We start from the raw sequence: 26,239 nt of genomic DNA, 5'->3' as shown, positions 1-26,239 counted from the left end.
CCACCCTGTTCAGTCCCTTCCCCCAACCCCCACCCCATCTGTAGGGAATAGACTGTTGGCTTCCTGGGGAGTGTTAAACTACAGTTTCCTGGTAAAGTTGCACAAATGACATGCCTATACTTTTTTTGGCCTTCCCTTTGCTCCTTTTCTGTTATTTATAACCAGGCTAATTATAACGGTACCACTATTACTTAATATTGTTGTTATTGATGAGAGACCAGTTGGGAGCCAAAAACCAGGATTAAAGGCTGTATTAGGGGAAAGGGACCTGCCGGGCTCTCTTGCAATGGGAGAACAGCAACCCCTGCAGAGGTGGGCACTCTTTTTGAGGGGAGAAGTGGGAAGGAATGGGGGCTTAGTATACTCGGCGCACGCTGATTGGTGGCTGAATGTATGGTCCATATAGGAACAAGGGCTTAGGGTATTGGCAGGTGTGGATTGGCGGTTCAATGTATAGTCCATATAAGGTCCATGGTTAATCATTCAGGTATTTTTGGGCTGCAGGTTACATCATACTCCGCCCACCAGTTGGGGGAAGGGAGGATCTATCAATTGATATTGTATACTTATAATTAGAAGATATCTGTGAAATGGAAATATTTTTTAAATTGTCAAAATAATGGAATATTTAAGCAAAGAATTGTCTAACTTAAAATCTTATGAAGAACAGAGATACACAGATCATATATCTAGTGTGGTTCCCAATAAGTTACTGACTGTAATGGAAATCTTCTAATATCACTTACGGAGGATTGGGGAGAAGCCACACAGTGAACATGTTGTAAAGGGAAACTAAATCAGCGCCGTCATTCATGACAAAATTTATCTTCATTAAAAAAAATTATTCATCTTCAGGGAGGGGATCCTCTAGGGCCAGTCCTGTCCCCACTCAGATGATATTGTTGTGACATTTGTCTGATATGCATTGAGTGTGGTGCTTGGACTTGTGTCAGGAATAAGGCCCATTTCTTGCTCAGGCAAACTCGCTGTTTTCTTGGGCAGACAGCAAGCTCTTCAAGCTAAGAATATGTAGCAGGGATTGTCAGCCTCCAAACCACCATTTCTCTCTGTCTGATGACACGTGTGTTGATTGCTCTCTGTGGGTATGAAGAGCTTTGGCTGAGTTTATGAGGAAGACATGTCCTGGTTTCCCTGCCTAGTCTCTTGCTAGCCAAGCCGTATGATTCTGTAAAAATAAAACCCAAGTTAACAAATGAATGACAAACACATTTTACTTTTGTCCTGGGATTGGTGGAAACATGCCATTTCCGATAAAAATAAAAGCTGCCTGTGTGCATTCCCATGTGTGCCTTTGTGTCTTGTGGATTTATATGCTAATGATCTGGCATTTTAATTGGGGCCCAGAACTGCAGAGAAAAAGGGTTCTCTATTCCTTGAATACTAATGCAGATTAATATTGGCCCCATCACAGACAAAATTTTTGTGCTAAGATTATCTAGTGCAGATTATCTACTAAGACAATCTATGTATAATGTAAAGGCCCATGGAACTGGCTGGACCTTGTTTTGTCTCATACCATGTATTTCTGAAAGGAGTGGCTAACAATACTGTAAAAATATTTGCAATTGCTTATCACAGTCAGTTTATTGCCATTTTACTTATTTTATTGCATAATTAATATTTAAATTATAATAGTGAAGGACAGAGGAAAGGAATAAAAAGTAAAGAGAGACTCCCAGGGAATGGCCATTCTAAAAATAAATGTAATGAGGGAAGTTAGGGACAGCATGTAAATGAAAAGAATTCTTAAATTGATTAGAAGTGATTCCGTGACTAATGGCTAACCAGTGAAATTCTATTCAAAGGGTAATTCCAAGATTTCATAATTCCCAGCCCTCTTCAGACTTTTTATAATTTTGCCAAAAAATCAGAGTTGTTGCCTTTTTGGCCCAAAGCTAATGCTTCCTGTTTGTATTGCTGTTTCCAAGTTTTGGGTTATTATGCCCCATTAACAAATAACAGTAAGTCTCTCAAATACCACTGAATTATTTCTAAAAGGCAAATATCTCATGTATATTCCTAAATGCCATATTTGAGAGGAAAATATTCTGATGAAAAACAGAAATGCAGTACCTAGGATTGCTGTAGTTGGGCCATTGCTAGAGGAACTAGTGTTCAGGAGGGCGGAGGGTTCTCAGTTGACCCTAACAGCTAATCCGCAGTCTGACTCCAGGGTATCTGTCTAGTGTCATTATTAGAAAGAACTGACACGATTACGTTCAAGCCGCTTGCAACTCTGAGAGTCCGAGGACCTATGAACATGATCCTTCCATTTCAACCAAAGCGACCCATTTCCTTTTGTAACTAAGTGTAAGATGTGTAGTTCAATATGAGTTTCTGCTTCTACCATTTTCCACCTGAAATGCTCTTCCAAGTCCTGCTTTTCATTTGGCTTTTTCTTTCAAGGTTCAGCTGAAGTTCCAACTCCCGCATGAATCTTTCCCTGGACAGAAACCTCTAATCCCTCTGAATTCAATAAATGACAAACATTACTTTGTATAAATAGTATCTCCAACTGTCTGGTCATTTTCTCAAAGGCAAAAATGGTATTACTTCCTCAGAGAAGTGTTCCTAAAAATCTTCCCCCTTGCCTCAGAAACTCCCTTTTCTTTCTTTGCAAATGCTCTCTCTGGATATAGCCCTCATCATGTGTTAGAGTTAACACTTAGACATCAAGTAGCCCTCATTTCAGAGGTACCAGGCTTGGAAGTGTCTTACCCATTTTTGCGTATGTACTGTTTCACCTGGGCCTGCAACATTATTTTGTAAGTTTCTTTTCTTTTTCATCTATAACAGAGGTTCTCAACCTGTGGGTTGCGACCCCTTTGGCGGTCGAACGACCCTTTCACAGGGGTCGCCTAAGACCATCCTGCATATCAGATATTTACATTACGATTCATAACATTAGCAACATTACAGTTATGAAGTAGCAACGAAAATAATTTTATGGTTGGGTCACAACATGAGGAACTGTATTTAAAGGGCCAGAAGGTTAAGAACCACTGATCTATAAGGATAGCCTTATTTTGACCTTTATGCCAGGAGCATTCAGGAGTCACCTACTATTTTAGTGGTAGATGTAGGAGGAGGAAGAGGTAACCTAAAGTAGGATTGTGTGATTATTACATACAAATATTAAGAAGGATAGATTGAAGAGGTGATGAATTTGATTATTATAACAATGGGTAAGATTACCAGTCTTTTCAGGATAAGCCTATGGGTATTAACAGGCCCGGAAGACCCATGGCTCCATCCCCCAAAAAGAAATGAGGCCATCCGACATGGGGGTTGGGGAGAATTATATTTGAAGAGTGAAAAAAAAATCAAAGATGCATCAAGAGGATGCAGGATAAGGTTTCAGAAGTTAGGAATGAAAAGAAAGAGAGAGGGAGAAAAGTTAAGTGCATGTAACAGCTCAGGGGAACTAAGTGGGATTTTACAGAAACAAAAAGACAGATAATATGCAAAATTTACCTAGACTGCATACAGGAGAAAATTGACAAGTCAAGGTTGAGATGGTGTTGTCTTTATAGCAGCAGTGTCTGAAATAACTCTCTGTTCACTTTTTAAAGATGAATTGAATCGGAAGAGTGGCAGTTTTGACCAAAACTTAAGGGATTTATTTGTAGGCCAGTGACAAAATTGCTTCTTCCCCCCCAGAGACCAGAATACCAATAGGAAGAGCTAAGATGTTGTTCAATAGTATACAAATGGAGTGAATTAGAAATAATAAGTAGTGATTTTATTGAAAAGGCTAGGAAAGAGGGTAAAATTGGAATGGCTGGGAAAGTGATTCATTTACAACCTATTTTATGTAATTTAGAATGTATCAAACCACAATCTATATGTGGTTTGTCATTTAGAGACTCTTCAGTTATAACAAAATTAGTGGGATCTGAAATGACCTGCCTTAAAGTGGGCAAGTGAAAGAAAGAAAACAGGGAAAGTCACTTTTCCCTCAAATTTAGCCTTTCAGAAGAGAACCACTACTCAAAGCCCAGGGCGACAGTGAAGCAAAGTCATAGGCATCTTTGAATTTGGAATTTTCTGTTTGATGCCAGTTTTACAGCAAGGTCTGAACGATGACTCTGCAAGGGCGACTCAGGTGCCTAGGACTGTTTCAGAAGAAGGGAAATAAGCAAGGCAGAGAAGTCAACTGGTTTTTGAGGAAGACTGGGTTTGCGTGTCACCGATGACAGTGTCAGTGGCTCACGAAGTCCGGAGAACTAAAGCTGAATGAGTTTTCAGAAACAGGTACAGGTTTCAGAGAAAGCCAAGTTACTTGGTAGTTAGCAGCTAAGTTATTATTGAAGACTTGACTGTAAAGGAATTCCCTAGGAGCAAAAGACTGAACCTAAGTGAACTACCAAGTTGTGAGGCCAGAAGAGGAGGAAAAGTAAGGGAAAGAAGTGTTCTTAAAATATGATGAGATTGAAGATACCACTGTGTCCCAGAGTAAAACCAAGGGGGTGTGTGGGGGTGGGGGGTGCATTCATGGGCCCACATGTAAAAGCACATGCATTGAGGTGGTCAAATGTGTTAAATGCTTTAGAGAAGTTATGAAGATGGGCACTTAAAACAGATGTCTAAAGCATGGGCTCCTCCAATCTGTACGACACTTGTCTCAGATCGTTCTAGAATCGTTACAACCATGGAAACTGTTGTAATGCTAGGATGGGAAAAAATAGGCAAATTTAAGAATGAGTCCGTCATTGCTCATTAGAGAGGACTGAGGGGCATCTCTTCATCCTCAGGGGGTGGAGTTTCGCATGCTGGGTTTAGCGTCATGGCCGGTGGCCGCACTGTCCCAGCTCCATGGAGCTGGACATCATGTTTCTGTGAACGACTACTGTGAGATGCCTGGGCTAGGGTGGACACTACAGGAATTAAGTATATGTATTATTTTATGTTTCGACCCCTTAGGAATAACTTCTTGCTCAGAGGAATGATTTCTGTGTGGGAACAATATGAAATGGCATCAGATGCTTATGATCTGATATTAATTTTAAATTAGAGGGTGGATGGAAAGACTGTTTTGAGCAGCAGGATATATTGATAGAATATGCCTTACGCAATGCCTCGTAGAATCACAGACATCAACCCCCAGCCACGCATCTTCACTTTTCCTCAGCCTGCAATCCCTCCCTGCCGCCCTCTGGACAAGTCCTTACCACTCAAGACCCAGCTCAGAAGCTACTTCCTCTATGACGCCATTCCTGACCCACCCATTTCTAATTACTTACTGTTCCTCCGAATCACCTCAGCTGCAGCTTGCTCTACTGTGTAGAATTTATTGAGTAATAACTCGCACAAGTCTGTATCTTCTAATATAATAACACTAGAGGCCCAGGGCACGAAATCCATGCATGGGAAGGGGGGTCCCCTCAGCCCAGCTTGCACCCTCTCCAAAGCGGGACCCCTTGGGGGATATCCGACTGCCAGTTTAGGTCCGATTTCGGGGATCGGGCCTAAACCAGCAGTTGAACATTCCTCTCATAATCTGGGAACTGCTGGCTCCTAACTGCTCACCTGCCTGCCTGCCTGATGGCCCCTAACTGCCCCCCTTGCCAGCCTGATCACCCCTAACTGCCTCTGCCTGCCAGTCTGATCTCCCCTAACTGCCCCCCTGGCGGCCTGATCACCCCCATCTGCCCCTATCTGCTGGCCTGGTTTCCCCTAACTGCCCCCTCCCCTGCCAGCCTGGTTGCCCCTTACTGCCCCCCCGCTGGCCTGGTCACCCCCAACTGCCCCCCACCCCTGTCGGCCTGGCCGTCCCAACTGCCCACCCTGCTGGCCTGGTCACCCCATGCAGCCTGCTGTTCAGTCATCTGGTCATCCCTCGCTAACCCCCCTGCTGGCCTAGTTGCCCTATGCAGCTGTTCGGTCATTACTGTTACTATGACGGCATCCTGGGCAATTTGCATATTCCTCTATTATTAGTATAGATTTTCTCTGAGGAGACTCTTTTGTTTATTTTAGCATTAATTCTGAGCAGGCACAATATTTCCCACATAAGTAAAATGATGTATGTGTTTGCTCATTCTTTTGAAAAATATTTATTAAATATCTTTTCTGTTGCCAGGGTCATTGGTCGTGTGTAGCTTATGATCACATAGATGCTACATCTGTATTTATACAAGGAATATTTGGTTGGAATGCAAGGAACTCTAAAAGTTCAAAGTACACCCAAATTTAAAAACACACACACCATTAATAAGGTCACATCAATAACAACTATCGCTGAGTAGCACAGTTTAGAACTGCTTCTCATAAACTATTCCACTTAATTCTACCGGCATCTCTGAGAAGACAGCTATGTGTGATTAATCCTATTTTATAGGGGAATGTGACATTCAGATAGTGAGTTAATTATCACATAACTTGGGACTTGAACACAGGTTTTCTGGCTCCAACCCTGGGTGTTCCCATTATGCAGTCCTCCCTTCCTAAAGCACTGCCTCTTAGAAAACCAGGCAAAGAATCTCGAGACATGGAAACATTAGCACCCACATAGCCAAAATATTCACAATAATCTCACACACAATACAGTGAGTTTATGCAATTGCCATATGGACTCAATAGAACAGATCTCAAATGTGATGAAAAACTAGGTCAAACTAATGATACAAATTTTATAAGACCAAGTCCTCATCTCTAAAATGAATACCAAATGCTACCTAAATTCAATTATGAAACTAATTCACTAGGTGATATGGGTCAAAAGTACAGGTTATAAAATAATACTTAAAATATAATCTTATTTTGTAAGATGGCATCTATATTATATCAGAAAAAATATCTAACAGGACATATAAAATATTTTTCAGAAGACCTCTCTGCATATTAAATAATAGGTTATTTTAAAAACAAATTTTAACTCTTTTGTAACTCTTACATTTTGTTACTAAGATAAATGTGTATTATTTGCCTACTTTTTAAGTTAAAAAAGCAGCGCATTGATTATTATTGGGGTGGGGTGGAAAGGGAGATGAAAGAGGACTATGAATTGTGCTACCAACTTGGGCTAAAAGGGCGATAAAGGAGTAATTTGGGGAAGACAGATTATAAAATATAAGCAGCATAATTCTCAGGCTGTCCTTGCTAGTAGAGTCAATTAGAGATAATTATTTTACTTTCTTGTAACTTTTGGCTAAAGAATGGAATTAATAATTGATTTTTTAGAGAAAAGTAAGCCTTTATCATGCTTCGTTAAAAAACAACAACTGGCTGACTTTGTTATAATAACAATTGGTTTTAATAGCACATGATGTTTGCATGAGGACCTGTATTGTTTGAATTCCATTTCAACTGTAATCTATTTGTGAAATATTTTTGGTGTTTGTTTATTTAAAAACAGCATTTTTTTCTACCCAAAAAAATTTCTTGGCTCTGAGCATTTTACTTGAGTTGTTGTTGCTGAGGGCACATGAGGCAAGATTCCTACCATGTGGACATACTTTATAACTGTAGAAGATTTAAATTTTGTATTATTCATTTCTCAGAAGTGAATGCATGTGTGTGTGTGTGTGGGGGGGGGGAGTAATTTAGATTTGCTTTTAACACAATGACAGATCTTTTAATGTGGTCTAGAGGGGACCCATCAGACTCCTGAAGCCTCCTTGCTCACCCCTTGCCCCATTCCATCCCAGCCACACTGACCTTCTTCGGGGTGCACTAGGAGACTTCCCTCAGCACTGTGCTCATGCTATTCCAGCCTCCTGGGAATGCTGCTCCTGCGCTCTCCTCACCCCATATGCACATTGACACTTTGGCTGACTAATTCCTACCCATCCTTAAGATCTGTCACCTCCTCAGATCACAGCAGCTGTGGTGCTATGGAAGGTCTGGGCACCCCAACAATGGAACCTCAGATTTTTACTCTAGAATTCCCTTGTGACTATTTCCTGCTACCAAGAGCTGCCTTGTCCTATATACTTTATCTTTTTTTTTTTTAAATATATTTTATTGATTTTTTACAGAGAGGAAGGGAGAGAGATAGAGAGCCAGAAACATCGATGAGAGAGAAACATCGATCAGCTGCCTCCTGCACATCTCCTACTGGGGATGTGCCCGCAACCCAGGTACATGCCCTTGACCGGAATCGAACCTGGGACCTTTCAGTCCGCAGGCCGACGCTCTATCCACTGAGCCAAACCAGTTTCGGCTATACTTTATCTTTTTTATTCAGCTTTATGATAGCTTCTGTTACCTAACAGTTTACTATCTCAACCTTAACTGGCTTTGGTTCCTTGTTACCTCTTCTGGCCCCTCTTCCTCTGCTTTCCTTATAGCTTAAATTGATTGGGGAATGGTGTGACCAGTGGAAATTGAATTACTCACATTTTCGGTGTCTAAGGGACAATTTCCCATGAATAGTACATGGGACACTCAAAAGACAATCTTGTTTCTTCATTTTCTACTTCCGAATTTGGAATGGGTTGGGGGCAAATCATCATAGTTTCTAAGTTCTAAATACAAGAAAAAGAAAAAAAGCCAACTTTTTCATAATAAAGAAGAGTTATGAGAAATACTTCCTTTTTATCTTTTTTTAAATTTTAAGTCAAAAAGACATTTCCCCCTAAATAGTTTATTTAGTTATATTTTGCTAACATTTTATAAATGTTTTAAAATTTCACTTTAAGAACCTGGTCTTAAGCTTGAATCACATCCACCATGCAGGCTGGGAAATTTTAATAATGTCATACCACTAGGCAATGATATCAACCCATTTTGGCTTTCTTTGCCTAGAAAAGTTCAAATGCTACATTAATTACAACCATCAGAGAAGTTAATGATATGTGTATGTATGTGTGTATGTATGTATATATATATATATATATATATATATATATATATATATATATATTAAGTACATGATCACAAATTTCAGTATTTTATTAATATTAAAAACATTTTAGACATTCAAAATGTTTTAATTCTGTTTGAATTTTAATTCATTGAAAAAGAAACAGTGAAAAATATTATCAAAATAGCAATAAATTCTGTCATTATTTAGTTACATATTCAGATGAACCCAACTAAGGCATTTGGTTCACAAGATCAAAGTTTACATCAAATTTCACTTTAACATTAGGTATCCTATATAATAAAAGCTCAGTGACTGAAACGGCAGAAAAACCAGAACAACCAGAGACCAGAATGACCACAGCCCCTGACCCTGGCTGGCTGCCCCCCAGTGAGCAGTTAGGGGCGATCAGGCAGGCAGGCAGAGTGCTTAGGAGTGATCAGGCAGGCAGAGGCAGTTGGGCTCAGGCAGGCAAGTGAGTGGTTAGGGGTGATTAGGCAGACAGTCAAGTGGTTAGGGATGACCAGGCAGGCAGAGGGGTTAGGGGCAATCAGGCTGGCAGGCAAGTGGTTAGGGGCAATCAGGAAGGCAGGCAGAGGTGGTTAGGGGTGATCAGGCAGGCAGGTGAGAGGTTAGGGGTGATCAGACAGGCAGGCGAGCAGTTAGGAGACAGCGGTCCCGGATTATGAGAGGGATGTCCGACTACTGGTTTAGGCCCAATCCACTGTGAGATTGGGCCTAAACCAGCAGTTGGACATCCCCTGAGGGGTTGCAGACTGTGAGAGGGTGCACACCCAGCTGAGGGACCCTACTCCAGTGCACAAATTTCATACACCAGGCCTCTAGTAAGTAATAATAAAGTTAATCTTTCCAGAACCGGCTAATTCTCTGGTGAATAAATATTAACATAATTATTATAGGCTAAAATATTTTTAAAACTGAACTGACTAGAGATTGCGAAGACAACTTAGTAATTTATCCTGTAGCATAATCATTGGCAGAAAGCTTATTTCTTGCATTCTGGATAAATTGGAGTTACTTTAAAATCATTCTTATAACAAGATAAGTGGTTTTGTCTTTATTAATGACTAAAGATAGAAATCCAAGGGTTGAAAGTTATTAATTTTATTTTACAACATATATTTAATGATAGTGACCAAACAGGATAGCTCATTTACTCGATGATCACAATTTGGTGTTGTCCTCAAGCAAGACTAATAGTCACAATCTTAAATGTTAATATAAAAATTGAAAAGTTTGACAGTTTCTTAGAAAGTTAAACATGAAGTTAGCATATTTTATACCAAAGTATTTACCTATCTACACTAATAAAAGACAAAAATAGTAATTGGCGTACAGCGATACCTTTTTCATTGGCTAATCAGGGCTATATGCAAATTAACTGCCAACTAAGATTGGCAGTTAACTGCCAACAAGATGGCGGCTAATTTGCATATGTAGGCACAATGCAGGGAGGCGAAAGGGAAAGCAGGAAGAAGCCCCCTGCCACTGACAGTGATCAGAAACCCAGGGGGGAGCTAAGAGCTGGGGGGCAGGGCAAAGGCGGCCCTGGGGCCGCCTTTGCCCTGCCCCCCAGCCATGATCGGAGAATCAGGCGCCTTTGCCGCCCTGGCCAGTGATAGCAGGAAGTAGGGGTGGAGCCAGCGATGGGAGCTGGGCACGGTCGAAGCTGGCAGTCCCAGGAGCTAGGGGTCCCTTGCCTGGGCCTAAAGCGAAGCCCACGATCGCGGCGCCCCCCGCTGCCACTGCAGGTTTCCGCTGCCCGGGCTGGATGTCTAGGCCAGAGGCGTTAGGCCTGGGCAGGGGCAGAGCCTACAACCGCGGGGAGCTGGGGGTCCCCTGCCCAGGCCTGACACCTCTGCCAGAGGCCTCAGGCCTGGTCAAGGGGCCGATCCGGTGATTGGTGATCGGAGGGTGATGAGGGTCAACTCCTCTGGCTGAGGCATCAGGCCTGGGTGGGGGGCGGAGCCGGGGATTGGGGGGATATGATGGTCCCCTTGCCCAGGCCTGAAGCCTGGGTCAGAGGCATCAGGCTTGGGCGGGGGGTGGAGCAAGCGATCAGAGGGAGATGGGGGTCCCCTGCCCAGGCATGATTCCTGGGCCAGAGGCCTCAGGCCTGGGCGTAGGCCAGAGCCAGTGATCGGGGGTGATGGGGGTCCCCTGTCCAAGCCTGACACCTCTGGCGGAGGCGTCAGGCCTGGGCAAGGGGCCGATCAGGCGATCGGAGGGTGATGGGGGTCAATGCCTGAGGGCTCCCAGTATGTGAGAGGGGGCAGGCTGGGTTGAGGGACACTCTCCCCCCCACACACACCCAGTGCACGAATTTCGTGCACCGGGCCCCTAGTCTATATATATAAAAGTCTAAGCAACCGAACAACCAAATGACCGAACGATTGGTAAACTGGTCACTATGACACGCATTGACCACCAGGGGGCATATGCTGAATGCAGGAGCTGCCCCCTCATGGTCAGTGTGCTCCCACAGCCAACCTCCCTCAGTCTGCCAACCTCCCACAGTCCCTCCCACAAAACAGGAAGCAGACGAGTGGTTACCTGACGCTAAGGGTGGGAGCAGGAATTGACACAGGGGAGTGTTTTAGAGTGATGAAAATGTTCTCAAACTGGAATTTGGTGGATTTAGTAAATTCTAGAAGTTTTCTAAAAATTATTGAAATGTATACTTACAGTGGGTGAATTTTATGGTGTATGATTGTACCTCACTAAATCTGTTAATAATTATATATGACAGTCACATTCTTTCTACATCCCTATAAAAATTTGTGTTCTCTTTTTCACATTTGAGGTGTAATTTTATATTTCTGTGAAAAATAAATGTTATCTGGAAATTATTAGGCTAGTGTTTCTAGAAACAAATTTTCTTTATGATTTATGTTCCTGCATTTTTATAGGAAGATATTATTCTGTCCAGATGAGGTGTTAGGGATAGCCTTAAGATTGAGAATGGCCGAAACCGGTTTGGCTCAGTGGATAGAGCGTCGGCCTGCGGACTGAAAGGTCCCAGGTTGGATTCCGGTCAAGGGCATGTACCTGGGTTGCGGGCATATCCCCAGTAGGAGATGTGCAGGAGGCAGCTGATCGATGTTTCTCTCTCATCGATGTTTCTAACTCTCTATCTCTCTCCCTTCCTCTCTGTAGAAAATCAATAAAATATATTTAAAAAAAAAAAAAGATTGAGAATGTATTTGGGATTCCACGATTCATTCCACAGAGGAGGACAAGGAGCCTTATAGAGGACAGGTGATCTAGGCCAAACACAGTGAAAGGCGAAGTTGATGCCAAACCCCTTCTGTTGCTCCCACAACATATTAAAATGGGATGCCCCACTATGGGGTTATTAGCAAGTGGCCCTGTCTGTCTTAGTACCTGAAGCCATGCAATCACACTCTCATGGTGGTTTAGTCATTTTTCTCTAGGGCTTTAAAAAAATGTTTTTATTGATTTGAGAGAGAGAAAGAGAGAAACATCGATGAAGGGAGGAACATCAATCAGTTGCTTCCTGGACGCACCCAGACTGGACCCCTGGGAACCTAACACTGACCGGGAATGGAACCAGAAATGTTCAGTGCATGGGAGGACACTCAACCAACTGAGCCAGACCTGCTAGGGCTCCTCTAGGACTTTCTGATGCTGTGAAAGCTCAAAATAAGTAGCTGTATACCATCAGCACTGGGTACTTATTAACTAAGCAAATTATAAACAATTCATGAAGATTGCAAATGTCTAAACAGTGATGGTGGATAAAACCATCATTTCAGCTCCATGTCATGTTTTCATTTGTGAGACTTTGCAAAGTAAGTAAATAAATAAAAGCCAGATTTATTTAACAAAGTATTATTAATGATTGACAGATTTTTACAAGATAGCAAAATTTTTATTTTCATCGAGTCTTTCCAATTTGCTCCCTGCAGCAACATTTTCACAATGGGAGTATTTAAACTTGTACGTGCAAGATTTCTGCTAGTGCAAGTCAAAATTGTGCATTTTCTGCTTCAACCTATAAAGAAGCATTTTGACTACATTTGACTTTTACTTGGTTGATGGAATTTACCATGTACCCAAATTGGAGTTATTGAGAAAAGAAAACAAAAGAGTCCTTTAGGGAAATTGGCCAAATACAGTACTATTAATCAGAATGACAGCTTTTCTGACTTTTGATACCAGATCATTGTAAAATTGTCAGGATAAGCAATTTTTTTTCTTATGTCACATGTTTAAACTTATCCACTTTCTTCTTAGTGAAAATCACTCTTAGATAAGAAAGTCAATATCACACTTCGCTGTTAAAAGAGGCTCTCTTGTGCCTGGTGTTCCATTAGCTGGGAGTGAGAGGGGAAGATAGCAGATACTTGAGTATCCATGCCTTAAGCCTTCTAGTGAAGATGAAACCCTTACATAGTTTTGTCTGCATTTACTATGAAGCATTTGTTAAAGTCTTAAAATTAAGCATTTATTGTAAATAGAAGAGTTTATAGTTTTGTTTGCCTGGTAAATAGCATAAGGTAAATAAAATGTGGAATATACATAAATTCTCCCTTGTATTCATAGAAAATTTTATTAAAATATAATCAGCATTTTAAAAAATTAGTAAATCAAGACAGATTGATATTTTGTGAAGATACTGGAAGATGTAATAATCTTGTTTTTAATAATAATTATCAGAATACTATGCAGTAAAAATAACAACAAAAAAACTACTTATTCATGCAACAAAATTATACATCTCCAAACATTATGTTGAGTGCAAGAAGCCTTACATAAAAGAGTACATATTGTATGATTCTATTTAACTGAAGTCTAGAACAGGCAAAACTAATCTAGTAAGAATCAGAATTGTTGTTTCTAGGAGGATGGGGTGAGAATGGATTGAGAAGGAGCATGAGGAAACTTTCTAGATTGATGATAATTTTCTAAATCTTAATAGAGTTTTAGGTTCACAGATACATGGCATTTGGAAAAAATAAGTAATGTGTAGTTAAGATTTCCATTATATGTAAATTTATCTCAATAGAAAAATAAATATTGAATTCTAATGATATGCATGCTGCAGTGTTTGGGAGTGAAGAATACTGAAGTGTAACTTACTTTGAAATTTATTTAAAAAAATAAGAAGAATTGATGGATGGATAGAGGGATAGAGAGATGAATCAATATGTGATAAAACATGGACTCTTGGTGGTAGCTCTACAGATGTGCACTGCGCAATTCTTCCAGTGCATCTGTAGGCTCGAAACTTTTCATTAAGAAAATGTTAACTCATCTTCTAGTCTCTAAAAAGTTTGGGTAGATCTAAAGACACACAACTAGGGCTAGAAGTAAGAGGAATTCTCCAGACATGTACAACGTTTTATTTTGTGTGTCTCCAGAAACTATAATTCTAGAAAACCCTAATGCTCAGAGTTTGTTCACAGATCAAAATAAATATAAAATGGTCATGGTATGAAATCTAACAGTGTTGTAGGTGAGGTCCTTTTTTCTCTATATTGCATTGCATATCTAGAAATCTCTTTTAAAAAGACATCGGCCCATTGATTTTATTTTTGATGCACCAAGTTTGCACAGAGTAATGGTACTCAAACTTGAGTATACATCAGAATTCCCCAAACAGCTTGTTAAAATACAAATTGTTGCCCCCATCTCAGATTTCTGATTCAAGAGGTTTGGGGTGGGGTCTGAGGATGTGTAAGTATGGCGTCCCCAGGTGAGGCTGATGCTCTGACTGGGGCAGTGTTAAGAACCCTCTCATGGAGGCTGTCCCTCCTTCCATAAGGTGCACCTACTGCCATCACTCCTTACTTTAAAGGGCAGGACAATGTCAGAAGATCAACTCCAGGATTTTCAGGAAAATCAAGCAGAAAAAGAACAAAAAGAAGGGATATGAGTTTTGTTCAATCCCTTAGCCTGTTCCAGTTTTTCTTTTACATGTATTAAAAAAATAATAATTACTAAGAATATACCAGTTGTCTAAAACAGTATAGAAAGAGTATTATAAATAGACTTTGAGACCTACTTCCCTACCTGCATTTGCATATCCTTGTGGAATAAAAATTATTTTTGTGATTAGTTTAACAAATCTAAAGGGACACTTTTTGTACATTTTTTCTTTCCACCTCTTCTATCAGATTTAGAGCCCCTCAACTGCAGCCACATTGTACTAAATTGCACTAATGGTTGGCTTACTCATCTGCCTAATTTACTACTAGAATGCAAAATCTTTGTGATCAGAGAGGTCATATTTGAGTCAGTATCACTAATTGTTAGTCCCTGACAGTGAATGAATGGATAAAATGAAAAGCAGATAAATAAAAATAAACCCCCCCCAAAGCAAATATAAATTTTATTTATATTTTGTGTTGTTTGAATTTAACCATCTCACTACTCCCCTTTCGTTATGGTCATTAACTACACGTGGTTGCCCTCTCATCCACCCCACTCCCCATCTGCAAAAAAGTCCAGCATGCTCCTGACTTTAAAGAATAATTTGAGAAGAATTAGATCAAGGGGAAGTGTGTAAGTGACAGCTGTGTATGTCTCAGGATGAGATTTATCCTCAAAAATGAGAAGCTGTTGACATAGAAGGTAGTCTATGAAAAGTAATTTTCCTGCTTGGCTGTGGTCGGGTCACAAAGTAGGTAATGCGGTCACTGCTCTTGCCATGTGATGCTGAAATGTCAACATTGCCAGGTCCAGTAAGTCTCTTCGGTCATCCAAAGTCATCACCCAGGGGAGTATTGGCCTGAGGAGTCAGGGCACTGGGGATTCTGACTGAGGTGGAAACTGGTGGTTTTAGCGGAAATGGAACTCACTTATTCAAACAGTTGGGCAAACATGTAAAGTGCCCCATTAGGGAGAAAACATTTTCTCCCTTGGGCTTTTGGCAAAATAGCATTTCTTTCTAAATTCAATAGCAAATGTACTCTGGGTATTTGGTGACTATAATGTCCTAATGAAAATTTAGTTGACTCCTGGGGTTATGGCTCCTGGGAGTTGTTCGGGTGTGTCTTTAGGAGAGGAGCTCTCCAGGTGAGCTTTGGTTTTTTATTTCCTGGACTCTAAGCACATGCTACATGTGGGAACGTGTCCTGGAGCTGGCAGACTGGCCCCAAAGCCCTGGAGAGGGAGCATGCTGCTCTGCTTGTGCTAGGACTGGGGTCATGGGATTGTAGGTGGAGCTTCTTGCTGTCACTGGTCATGCCGTGTAAAGTCAAGATCTGAGTTTATTTAAAGGACCCCATTCCCTGGCTCTGGCAGCTGTTCATGTGGCTTATGGTACTTTTACATAATCTTTTTCTGTACTTTTTAAAAATTGCAATTTTTCTTTAGATTTATTGAAATCTTGCTTTGTATATATCTACATTAGTTTAATCAGGACATTTTTCTTATGTTTTTAGATTTAAAAATACAAGTAGGGATGCCTCTGTTCACCTCTAAAGTTGTATGCTCTTTTTTGGTGGGTATGTATTTTTAATCTCATTAGATTTACTGGGGGACATTGGATAACAAGATTAGATAGGTTTCAGGTATATAATTCTATAATAGATCATCAGTATATTGCGTTGTGGGTTCTTAATTCACCATTTCCCAAATGCCTAGAATTTCTTTTCCTTTATTGTTCTGATTTAGATCCTTGATTCATCCTATGAGTTGTATATATTTGGTGAAGTAATTTTATTTGTAAATTAGGGATAACAATGTCCAATGTTTTGTTGCAAATTCCTATCCTGCTTACATCAGACCTCCTACCACCCATATCCCTCATTACCTGTGACAGCAGAATCAGAAGGCAAGGAGATAGAAGTCAAAGTCCTGAAGTGAGTGGGTGGAAGCATGAGGGCTACGGGAAGAGATCAGAGATTTTCAGTTTGATGATCTTATCAAATCATCCAATTTTGTAAGTAGCAATTATTTTTGCATGGTCTTTGTGAATGTGGCCGCTGTGTAGAGCCATAGATAAAAGATGGTTTGACTGGTGACATGTAGAGTTTTGCACTGTGCAACTTAAACAATACTTGGTGACATCCCTGTTCCCAGAAGGCATGCTGTACAGCTGCTCCATGTTTGCTGCACACTAGTTCTTTGCAAGCTCTCAGAAATCCTCTTTTGGGCCTCAGTAAAACTTCATCCCCTGCAAAAGTAATAGACAATCTATGAGGTTTTTGAGAAGAAAATCATGTGTGGAGATCCAGAGAGCCAGGATGCCATAGGTCTATATGATTAATAAGCTGGAATATAAGAATCTGAAATTTAAAAAGGATTCTCTAGTAATTACTCTGTGAGTGCTTTTAATTGCAATTCTGCCTTCACCACCACCACTACAAAACAATTTAATTCTTTCCACCTATCTTTTCTGTGGAATGAGTCATGACTTTCCTCATCTCCATAACCACCTTGCATAGACTCTTTTTCCCATGAAGGGTTTATTTAAACATCTTGCCATTACAGCACTGGTGGAAGTAGTTTCTATAATGCCTAATACAATTTAATTAATAGCAACATCTAATTTTCATTCTCTTTCCAATATTTAACTGCAGTTGCAATGCTTTTTCTGCTATGGAAAATGTTCACTTGTATCACTGGCTTTCGAGTTGGTGTTATTTGTATGAAAAAGTCATGCTAGAGATGACAGACCACACATTTCTGTTTAAGGATCAGGAACACTGAAGATACCTGTCTAATTGTCTCTGAACACTCCTTTCACCCTGTGGCCATCACAGAAAATTTACTGAAACTCCATATGGTTTTCTTTTTCCTCCTAACATCTTTCCATCTTAGTACCAGGGCAGGAAGAGATTTGAGCACCAAGCCTATGTTACATGATCCCTTTTTGATTGTCTAAGAATGTTAAATTATTGCCAAGTTCTATGTTAAAATAATGGTTTGTATAACTTAGCATTACAGGTCTATTAAATACAATCTAAGCTATCAACTATGACTTTGGAAGCCTTTGAATGTGTTGTCAGACAGTAACTGCCCTACTTAATACATGAACTTGAGATGTTTTATCCTGATAGCTCCTTAATAAGTTGCTGTGACCATAAGGCATTGGAATGTTTTCTGCTTTCAATCTACTCTGTAAAAACAGAATAGATACGAAACTTACAATTGTCAGTTCTTGGAGCATAATAAAGCCTGAAAGGACTTGCTGATTTTATATATGTGCCATTTGTTGAATGGCAAATAATAATGTCAGGCACTATTAAAACTACTTTCACCAATGCTGTAATGACAAGATATCTGGATGAACTTCCATCAGAAGGAGATGAGGAAGGTTAAGGCCCATGATGATGTGCCATGTTGAATTACATAAATAATGTGTTCTGTTTTATTGCTGAGTCATATCCCATTATATGGATGTTATAGTTTATTTATTCATTCAACTCTTGATGAACATTTGGGTTGTTTCAAGTTTTGTGCTGTTTTGAATATTTGCGTAGACTTATGTTTTTACATCTCCTGGGTAAATACCTGGGAATGATATTGATGGGTTATTTGGTAACTGCCCAACAATTTCATACATGACTATACCTGTTAACATTCTTAAAATGTATGAGGAATCTTCTTGTTCCAAGTCCTGCCTAACACTTGACAGTCTTTTTAATTTAGCTATTCTTATGTGTGTGTTATATCATCATGGTTTTAACGTGCATTTCCCTGAAGACTAGTGGTATTGACCAAGAGTTTGTAAGCTATGAACTGGTAGCTAAATCAAGCTGCCTATTTTTATAAAGATAGTTTTATTGGAACACAGACACATTCATCTGTTTACATAATGTCTATAGCTGCTTTTGTGCTATAATGGCAGAGTTGAGTAGTGAAGGTAGGTAGAAAGCCTCCGGCCAGAAAAGCCTATAATATTTACTATTCTCCCTCTTACAGAAAACATCTGATGACCTTGAGTATCTTTTCATTTGCTTGTTGGTTATCTCCTTTAGTGAAAAATCTATTTGAATCCTTTGTCCCTTTTTCTTTAATGTTTTGTCCTCTTACTGACTAGAAAGAATTATTTTAAATATGATAGATACAAGTTCTTTAATTGACATATGTATTACAAATACATACAGACATGAAAGAATCCCTCCTACTGAAAGGGCTGTAATGGTAATTCCTTTCTCACAGATCGTGCCTGGATGTCTGCAGTAGTTGAGCTGGTTTAAGAACCATGTGTTTATACTGTGTATTTTGTCAGAGCTTTATTGAAACTGACCACAGCCACTCAGAACTCTAGGTTCAACATGAAATGTTTGCTCAGCACCTGTGCCTACAGCAACAGCAACCCACTTCCTTGGATTGATACAGAGAATTCTATGAACTTATAGGGTCTACCTTTTGTCTGATTTTCTAACCTCACTACCTCCCTCATTGTTTTTAATGCCACAGGGCATGTATTTACTTTTGAAAATTAAAGGGGGATTAGTTATAATTTTGTTTTGAAATACTTTTTTTTTCTTAAAGAATTTCACAACACCCTTTGAAATATTTAGAGATACCCTAGGGCAGCCGTGGGCAAACTACGGCCCGTGGGCTGGATCCGACCCGTTTGAAATGAATAAAACTATTGAAAAAAAAGACCATACCCTTTTATGTAATGTTTACTTTGAATTTATATTAGTTCACACAAACACTCGGTCCATGCTTTTGTTCCGGCCCTCCGGTCCAGTTTAAGAACCCATTGTGGCCCTCGAGTCAAAAAGTTTGCCCACCCCTGCCCTAGGGCCATGGTCAGTAAACCGTGGCTCATGAGCCACATGCGGCTCTTTGGCCCCTTGAGTGTGGCTTTTCCACAAAATACCACGTGCGGGCACGCACGTACAGTGCGATTGAAACTTCGTGGCCCATGCACAGAAGTCGGTATTTTCTGGACGAGCCACACTCAAGGGGCCAAAGAGCCGCATGTGGCTCTCGAGCAGCGGTTTGCCGAGCCGCAGTTTGCCGACCACTGCCCTAGGGTGTTGCAAAGAGAGGATTAGAAACAATTCCACTCTGCCAATATGCAGTGTTTTTCTCAGCCATACCAGTGTTGCTTTCCTGAAAGGTTTACATTCTTTATTTTCTCTCACTCTTGGCATATGCTTTGTTTACTGTAGAGTACAAATAAGTGTTCTTCTAATACTCTTTTTTTCTCTGTACTCCTCGGGTTTTCTGGGTGACATATATGCCATTTTACTTATAAACTTTTCCTCGTTAAGCTTCTATCTTGTGTTATTGTTCTACCAATGACCTGGTGCATGGATTCGTGCACATTGAAAGGAAATTAATTAGAAGGTGGCTGGAGGGGTAGGACTGGGCTAGATGGGGCTGGACATGCCCTGGGAACAACCTTCCATGGTCCCTCCCGGGCCAGTGGCACCTGGGGTGGCGCTGTGGCTCAAAAGGTGTCTGTGGAGTAAGTGGAGTCCCTCTGGCAGGTGGGATCCCTCGGCCTGGCCTGAGGGGATTGGGCAAAAACCGGCTCTCCAGCATCCCCCAAGGGGTTCCAGAGTGAGAGAGGGCACTCTGCAAAGTTGCTGTTGTACAGGGTATGGAACGCAAACGCAAGTGTATGGTAAACCAGATTTGAGGCCAACAGTGCCCCAGCAACAACATAACCCACGGCCAAAGGTGGAATTACACAGCCCCACTAGGAATTGGGCTCCCGCCTCTCTGGTTTCAGGGTGCATCACCTGAGAAATGCCACTGCCAAGTCACTGCTGCTTGGCAGCTCCTGCGTTGAGCATCTTCCCCCTGGTGGTCAGTGTGCATCATAGTGACCGGTCGAATGGTCTGACACTTAGCACATTAGCCATATATATATATAATGGATAATCTCTAAGTCATTCACCAGGGGCCTTCATACTAACTGTTGAAAGATAAATGTCATTACATGATCTAGTATTTCATACCATTAAGCCAGAATTACTCAGAGTGAATATAATTTTATCAAAGATTAAAAATTAATTTAGAATGCACAGATATACCCTAAAATATTGGGGAAATTTCCCAAGAGCATAGAGTCTAATGGTACTCTAAATACGCAAAAGAGAAAATTTGCTTAATCTTTTTACTGAGCACTGAAAGAATTAATGGGATTATAACTGGGTGAGCAAAGGGGTAGAGAGAAACAAACCTAAGATAAAGCTAACCATACTGGTGATACTGTGAGCATAGGTGTAGGGCCAGGCCTTCGTATGCATCGCAGAATATGAGAAAATTATACCGGTAAAAAAAAAAGAAAGAAAGAAAAGTAGGATATGTTGAGAAGGAATAAGAGAGGAAGTAATGTGTGGATAGATAATGAAAGGATTTGAGTGCCTAGTTCCAAATAAAGAACTAGGATGACAGTCTCAAAATATAAAGTTGATGATGCTGTGGTTTTTGAGGTAAGATTTGTCTGGGTGTGTTTCTCTTTTATAGGGCATTTAAAAATTTAGCTCTAGAAAGTAGTATGAATTGGAATTTTTTTATTATGTAGAGAAGCTAACTACCAATTCATTTTAAAAAATCACATGATGTTGATGTATTTTTGTTGTTGTTGTTGTTTTTAAATATATTTTTATTGATTTCAGAGAGGAAGGGAGAGGGAGAGAGAGATCAATGATTTTCTCTTCATTGCTCAGCTGCCTCTTGTGCGCCCCCTACTGAGGATCGAGCCTGCAACCCAGGCATGTGCCCTTGACCGGAATCGAACCTGGGACCCTTCAGTCTGCAGTCCGACACTCTATCCACTTGGCCAAACCAGCCAGGGCTATTGATGTATTTGCTGACATTGATTATTAGGAAAAAGGAAAAAAAAGACTGGAGTCATGAAAATTCCTGTGCAGAGGAAGTGAGAACACTCCCATTTCTATTGGCCGGCGATGCTGTTTACAACCTGCCTTTTTCTTGCTTGGTGTAGGCACCCTTTCCACTTGCCACGGGGAGTAGTAATGTGGTACGTCATGCCAGAATTTGTAGCAAAGGTCTAATGTGATGATGCTGTGGCTCTTGGCTCTTAGTCAAGTGTGCGTGCAGCCCAAGCACACTAAGATTCCTTACAAGGTGCTGAAACAGGCTGGCTGTGTTCTCATTTATTGTGAGGCCTGATAATGTGCTAAGGCAACAGAATATGTGCTTGACTTATATTTGTTCCATCTAGTGAGCAGCATGGAGTAACTCTGGGGTTAATTTAGGCACACAGCTAAGAAGAGGAAAATTGGCTTGGATAAAACCTGTTCTATCTGAAGTGTAAACCATCTCATTGAAATCTAATGAAGTTGGGACAAAACATCAGAAGTTAACATCAACTTAAGTGTTATGGTCAGGGAGCTGGCCACTGCTTACTCTAGTGGGTAGTAACAAAGGTCTCAATAAAAACAAGAGAAGTCCAGCCTAGAGAAAACCTGAGGCCCAGTTTTGAGCCTGAGATCTGACTTGCAGAATGACAGGGGTGTGTCTACCCTGAGTTAAGTTGTTTGGACTAGATGAACTGGACTAGGTAAGTCTTCCTCAGACTTTAGAGAAACCCAGTGTCTCTGGGTTTCAATTTTGCTACAAGTGTAGGAATAGCTATCTGAGAAGCAAGAAGTTCATGGAAATAACATCAAATTCTTGGGAAGTACAAAGTACTATGTACATATCTAGAAATAGTATTGGCTGCTGAGGTAAGAGAATGGTTCATTTCCACAACCTGGTCTTCAAGAAGGGGCTGTTTTTAGTTTTTCAAAGGCCTAATAGAATCCTTTTATGTAGCTATACTGAGGTGGTCCGGGTTGATTTCGACTGGAATGTGATGACTTTGGGAAGCCCATGCCGTTCAGAGGTGCTGACTGGTATATATACAAGCCTTTTATTAATGAGGAAGGAAATGTGAGATATTAAATTAGTAAGTGCAATTTTCTGAATAGGTACAATATTTTAGAAACATGAAATTCCTGTGGAATAAAGAAAGAAAATAATTGAGGTTCACTATCTTTTATCTAAAACTTGGAGCCAGACATGTTTTTGAATTCAGAAAATCTTTGGATTCTAGAAATGTATTAGGATGCCTAGACCATACATCAGTGGAGTCTTGACCAACGCTTAAACACATTAATATTTCTACAATTAAACATGTGACTAGTCAGACTGACCATTCGATGAGATTATGAAAGACTAAGAGACTTATGACAGTTCAGATGTTACCAAACTGGTTAGGTGTGAAGTTACAAAAACCTTACAAATCAATTCTGGATTTCTGAATTGTGGCTAAAGTGTTATGAATAGACCTGATCAAGTAACCAATTATTAAGTAATTACTACATGTCAGCTTTGAGATGGGGCCATTTGCACTAATCTTTGTAAACATCCTGTTACAGTAGACATGGTTACCTATTATCCATAATTTATAATTTGGGAAAGTTCCAAGGCTCAGCCTATTCAGTGAGTGGCCAGCGGCCATAAGTATGTGGCAGACCTGGAATTTGAACTCAGCTCCTTCTGCTCCAAAGACAAAGAACAATTGTCTTCCTCCCTGATTGATCAAGACCTCTGGTTATTGTGATTATTTGCGACTGTTGCCTGCACAGAAAAAAAAAAAAAAAAAAAAAAAAAGCTAGTCCTAGCCAGGTAGCTCAGTTGGTTAGAGCATCATCCCAATATGCCGAGGTTGCTAGTTCCATCCCCAGTTAGGGCACATACAAGAATTGATGTTTCTCTCCCTCTCTCCCTCTAAAATCAATAAATAAAAATTTTAATGCCTTAACTTAATTAAGTTTTCTCTCCTCACGCTACAATCTTTCTCAGAAAATTCATCCAATGGTCATTTATAAACGAATGATACCGGCTGGATCTATGGCCCACTCCTGAGTATTGCACTCAGATATTTGACTTACTGTTGGGCATCTCCATGTAATTGTCTCACTGTCCCAGTGACCTCCAAATAGAATTAAGCATTTTTCTCCTCCACAGTTGTCTTTCAGAATTCCCTCTTCTACCATCTCAGTTACCCCTAAGCTGAACTCTTCCCATTTCCCTCCCTCTCCAGCTCTGTAATTACAAAGTCCTGTGGAGTACAACACAAGAGCAGCACCAAGGAAGCTGGGGTTCTCCCAGTGCAGTAATTTAATTTACCAACCACAGATCTTGTCACCATTCCCAGACAGTATGTATAAAAGGGAGGTTTTGACCAATTGTGGCTAGCCAAAGTAGCTTGGAATCCCATCTACCTGCTCAATGGCAGATTGCTAAATATTAAACCCTATCACTTTACCTTGTATTCTAGACTACTTTCTGTGTTTAAAAACCTGTTTTCTGTGACCTCAAAATTACCTGTATTTTCTCTATTCCTGTGGGTGTGTCATAATATTGAGTAACTAAGTAGATAACATGCTTTCCGTTAACAACTAACCTTTGCTCTAAATTTAGGCTGGAACACTCATGAGGTAAAGTAACAGCCACCTATTTTTTCATTCCCACCTTCAGGTAAAAGGCCGAGCCTGAAAGTCCACATCAACACCACAAGTGACTCTATCTTCTTGAAGTTCCTGCGTCCAAACCCTAATGTAAAACTGGAAGGTTTTCTTTTGGGATATGGCAGCAATTTATCACCAAATCAGTACTTCCCTCTTCCGGCGGAAGGGAAATACACCGAGGCGGTAGTCGGTAAGATGCTTGGCTCTCAGGCCTGGGAAGGAGAGCTAAAAGTAATGGGTGTTACATGATACATAAATTGTGAGGGCAACACCATTTCTTCTCCATCCTCAGCTGAATCAAATGCCAGAATTACAAATCCTCTTCATAATTGTTATCCATAGCACAATTCCTTACATCAAAGAATATGGGATGCATATTCTGCATGTACTACAGAAATAATCATCTTTATTGCCACTATACCTACAATCCCTGAGCACATACTTAGATCGCATAGGAAAAAAATAAGCTGAAACACCTGGTTTAAATCTCTGTACTATAGCTTATGTGGATTAATTCCCCCACACCCCCCAACCCCCAGTGCCTTAACTTTCTTCTGGTGGAAAATAAAAACTATGGCTTTCTGGATGCCTCTTCATGAGAAGCTACCTTTACAAATGTTATTCATGCATAACCCATGGACACAGACAATAGGGTGGTGGAGGCCTGGGGTGGGGGCGGAGCGGGCTATAAGGGGTCAATGGGAGAAAAAAAAGGGGACATATGTAATATTTTCAACAATAAAGATTTAAAAACAAAAACAAAACATAAAAAAAATAAAAAGAGGAAAAATAAATAAAAATGTTACTGGTAGAAGTGTGGGATCCTCTTTCCCACTGGGTGCTGGGGGGTGGGGGCCTTATGATATCTAGAGTCAAAGTATTTCCTGAGGCTTGCAAGGGAGGGCTTGTGATTTTTATTTGTGTGGAATTATATTCCTGGGTTTCCAAAGTCCCATTTCCTTTAATTTCAGTCCTGGGAGAGGTGCAGCTGGGGAGTCAGCAGATCTCAAAGCAGAGCCAGTGTCCAGAGCTTCCATCCCATGTTGGAATTGGGTCTGGTACAGCACCAGGCTAGTTCAGACCATCAGTCCATTCTTTGAGGTCCACAAGGCTGTGGGACATTTGGGCAAATGCAGAAGCATGAGAGCCCTGCAGGTCAGGAGTCAAACAAGAGGAACCCAGAGTCAACCAAGAGCAAACTAAGAAAGCAGGAAGCAAGAGAGTGAATTCCTTTGTATCCCAAATCTTACCACACTTACGGTGGCCATGCCCACTCTGGCCAATGACCTGTTCCCAGGTGTGACTGACAGACAAGTACCTTCTCTATGTCTCCCAGACTTACTAGGCATGTGTCTATTCTCCACCCTGTTCAGTCCCTACCCCCAGTCATCCGTGGGGAATAGACCCGTGGCCCCCTGAGAAGCATTAAACTGTGCTTCCTGTCAAAGCTGCACAAATGACATGCCTGTACTATTTGTCCTTCCCTTTGCTTCTTTCCTGTTAAGAATAACTAGGTTGCTCTAACCGGTTTGGCTCAGTGGATAGAGTGTTGGCCTGCAGACTAAAAGGTCCCAGGTTCGATTCTGGTCAAGGGCATGTACCTTGGTTGCAGACACATCCCCAGTAGGGGGTGTGCAGGAGGCTGCTGGTCAATGTTTCTCTCTCATCGATGTTTCTAACTCTCTATCCCTCTCCCTTCCTCTCTGTAAAAATCAATAAAATATATATTTTTTTAAAAAAGAATAACTAGGCTAATTACAACAGTATCAAAAAGAAAAGAAAAAATATTACATTTTGAAAAAATTTTTAGTATGTCCGACACAAAGATTAGAGTTTTCATATCTACACTAATAAAAGACAAACATGCAAATTGACCATACCTTTGCTATGCCTTAAGCCACACCCACCTGCCAATCAGAGCGACTATATGCAAATTAATCCAACCAAGATGGCAGCCAGCAGCTACGGA

At 40.6% G+C, this 26,239-nt stretch overlaps 1 protein-coding gene across 1 annotated transcript in view; it reads left to right on the top strand.

The window, feature by feature from the left end:
* Positions 1-26,239, top strand: part of ABI3BP (ABI family member 3 binding protein) — a gene marked incomplete at its 5' end in the record, with an annotated part of 259,565 nt that overhangs the window by 38,650 nt on the left and 194,676 nt on the right. Inside the window, one exon of the mRNA XM_081086424.1 lies at positions 24,281-24,460. Within this exon, the coding sequence (XP_080942550.1) occupies positions 24,281-24,460 (180 nt within the window). The remainder of the gene's footprint in view (positions 1-24,280; positions 24,461-26,239) is intronic.

Source organism: Myotis nattereri (genome assembly GCF_964212035.1).
Source record: "Myotis nattereri genome assembly, chromosome: 3".
NCBI classification, from domain to species: Eukaryota; Metazoa; Chordata; class Mammalia; order Chiroptera; family Vespertilionidae; genus Myotis; species Myotis nattereri.
Note: the sequence above shows the minus strand (reverse complement) of the source record. Positions and strands in the feature narration are given on the sequence as shown.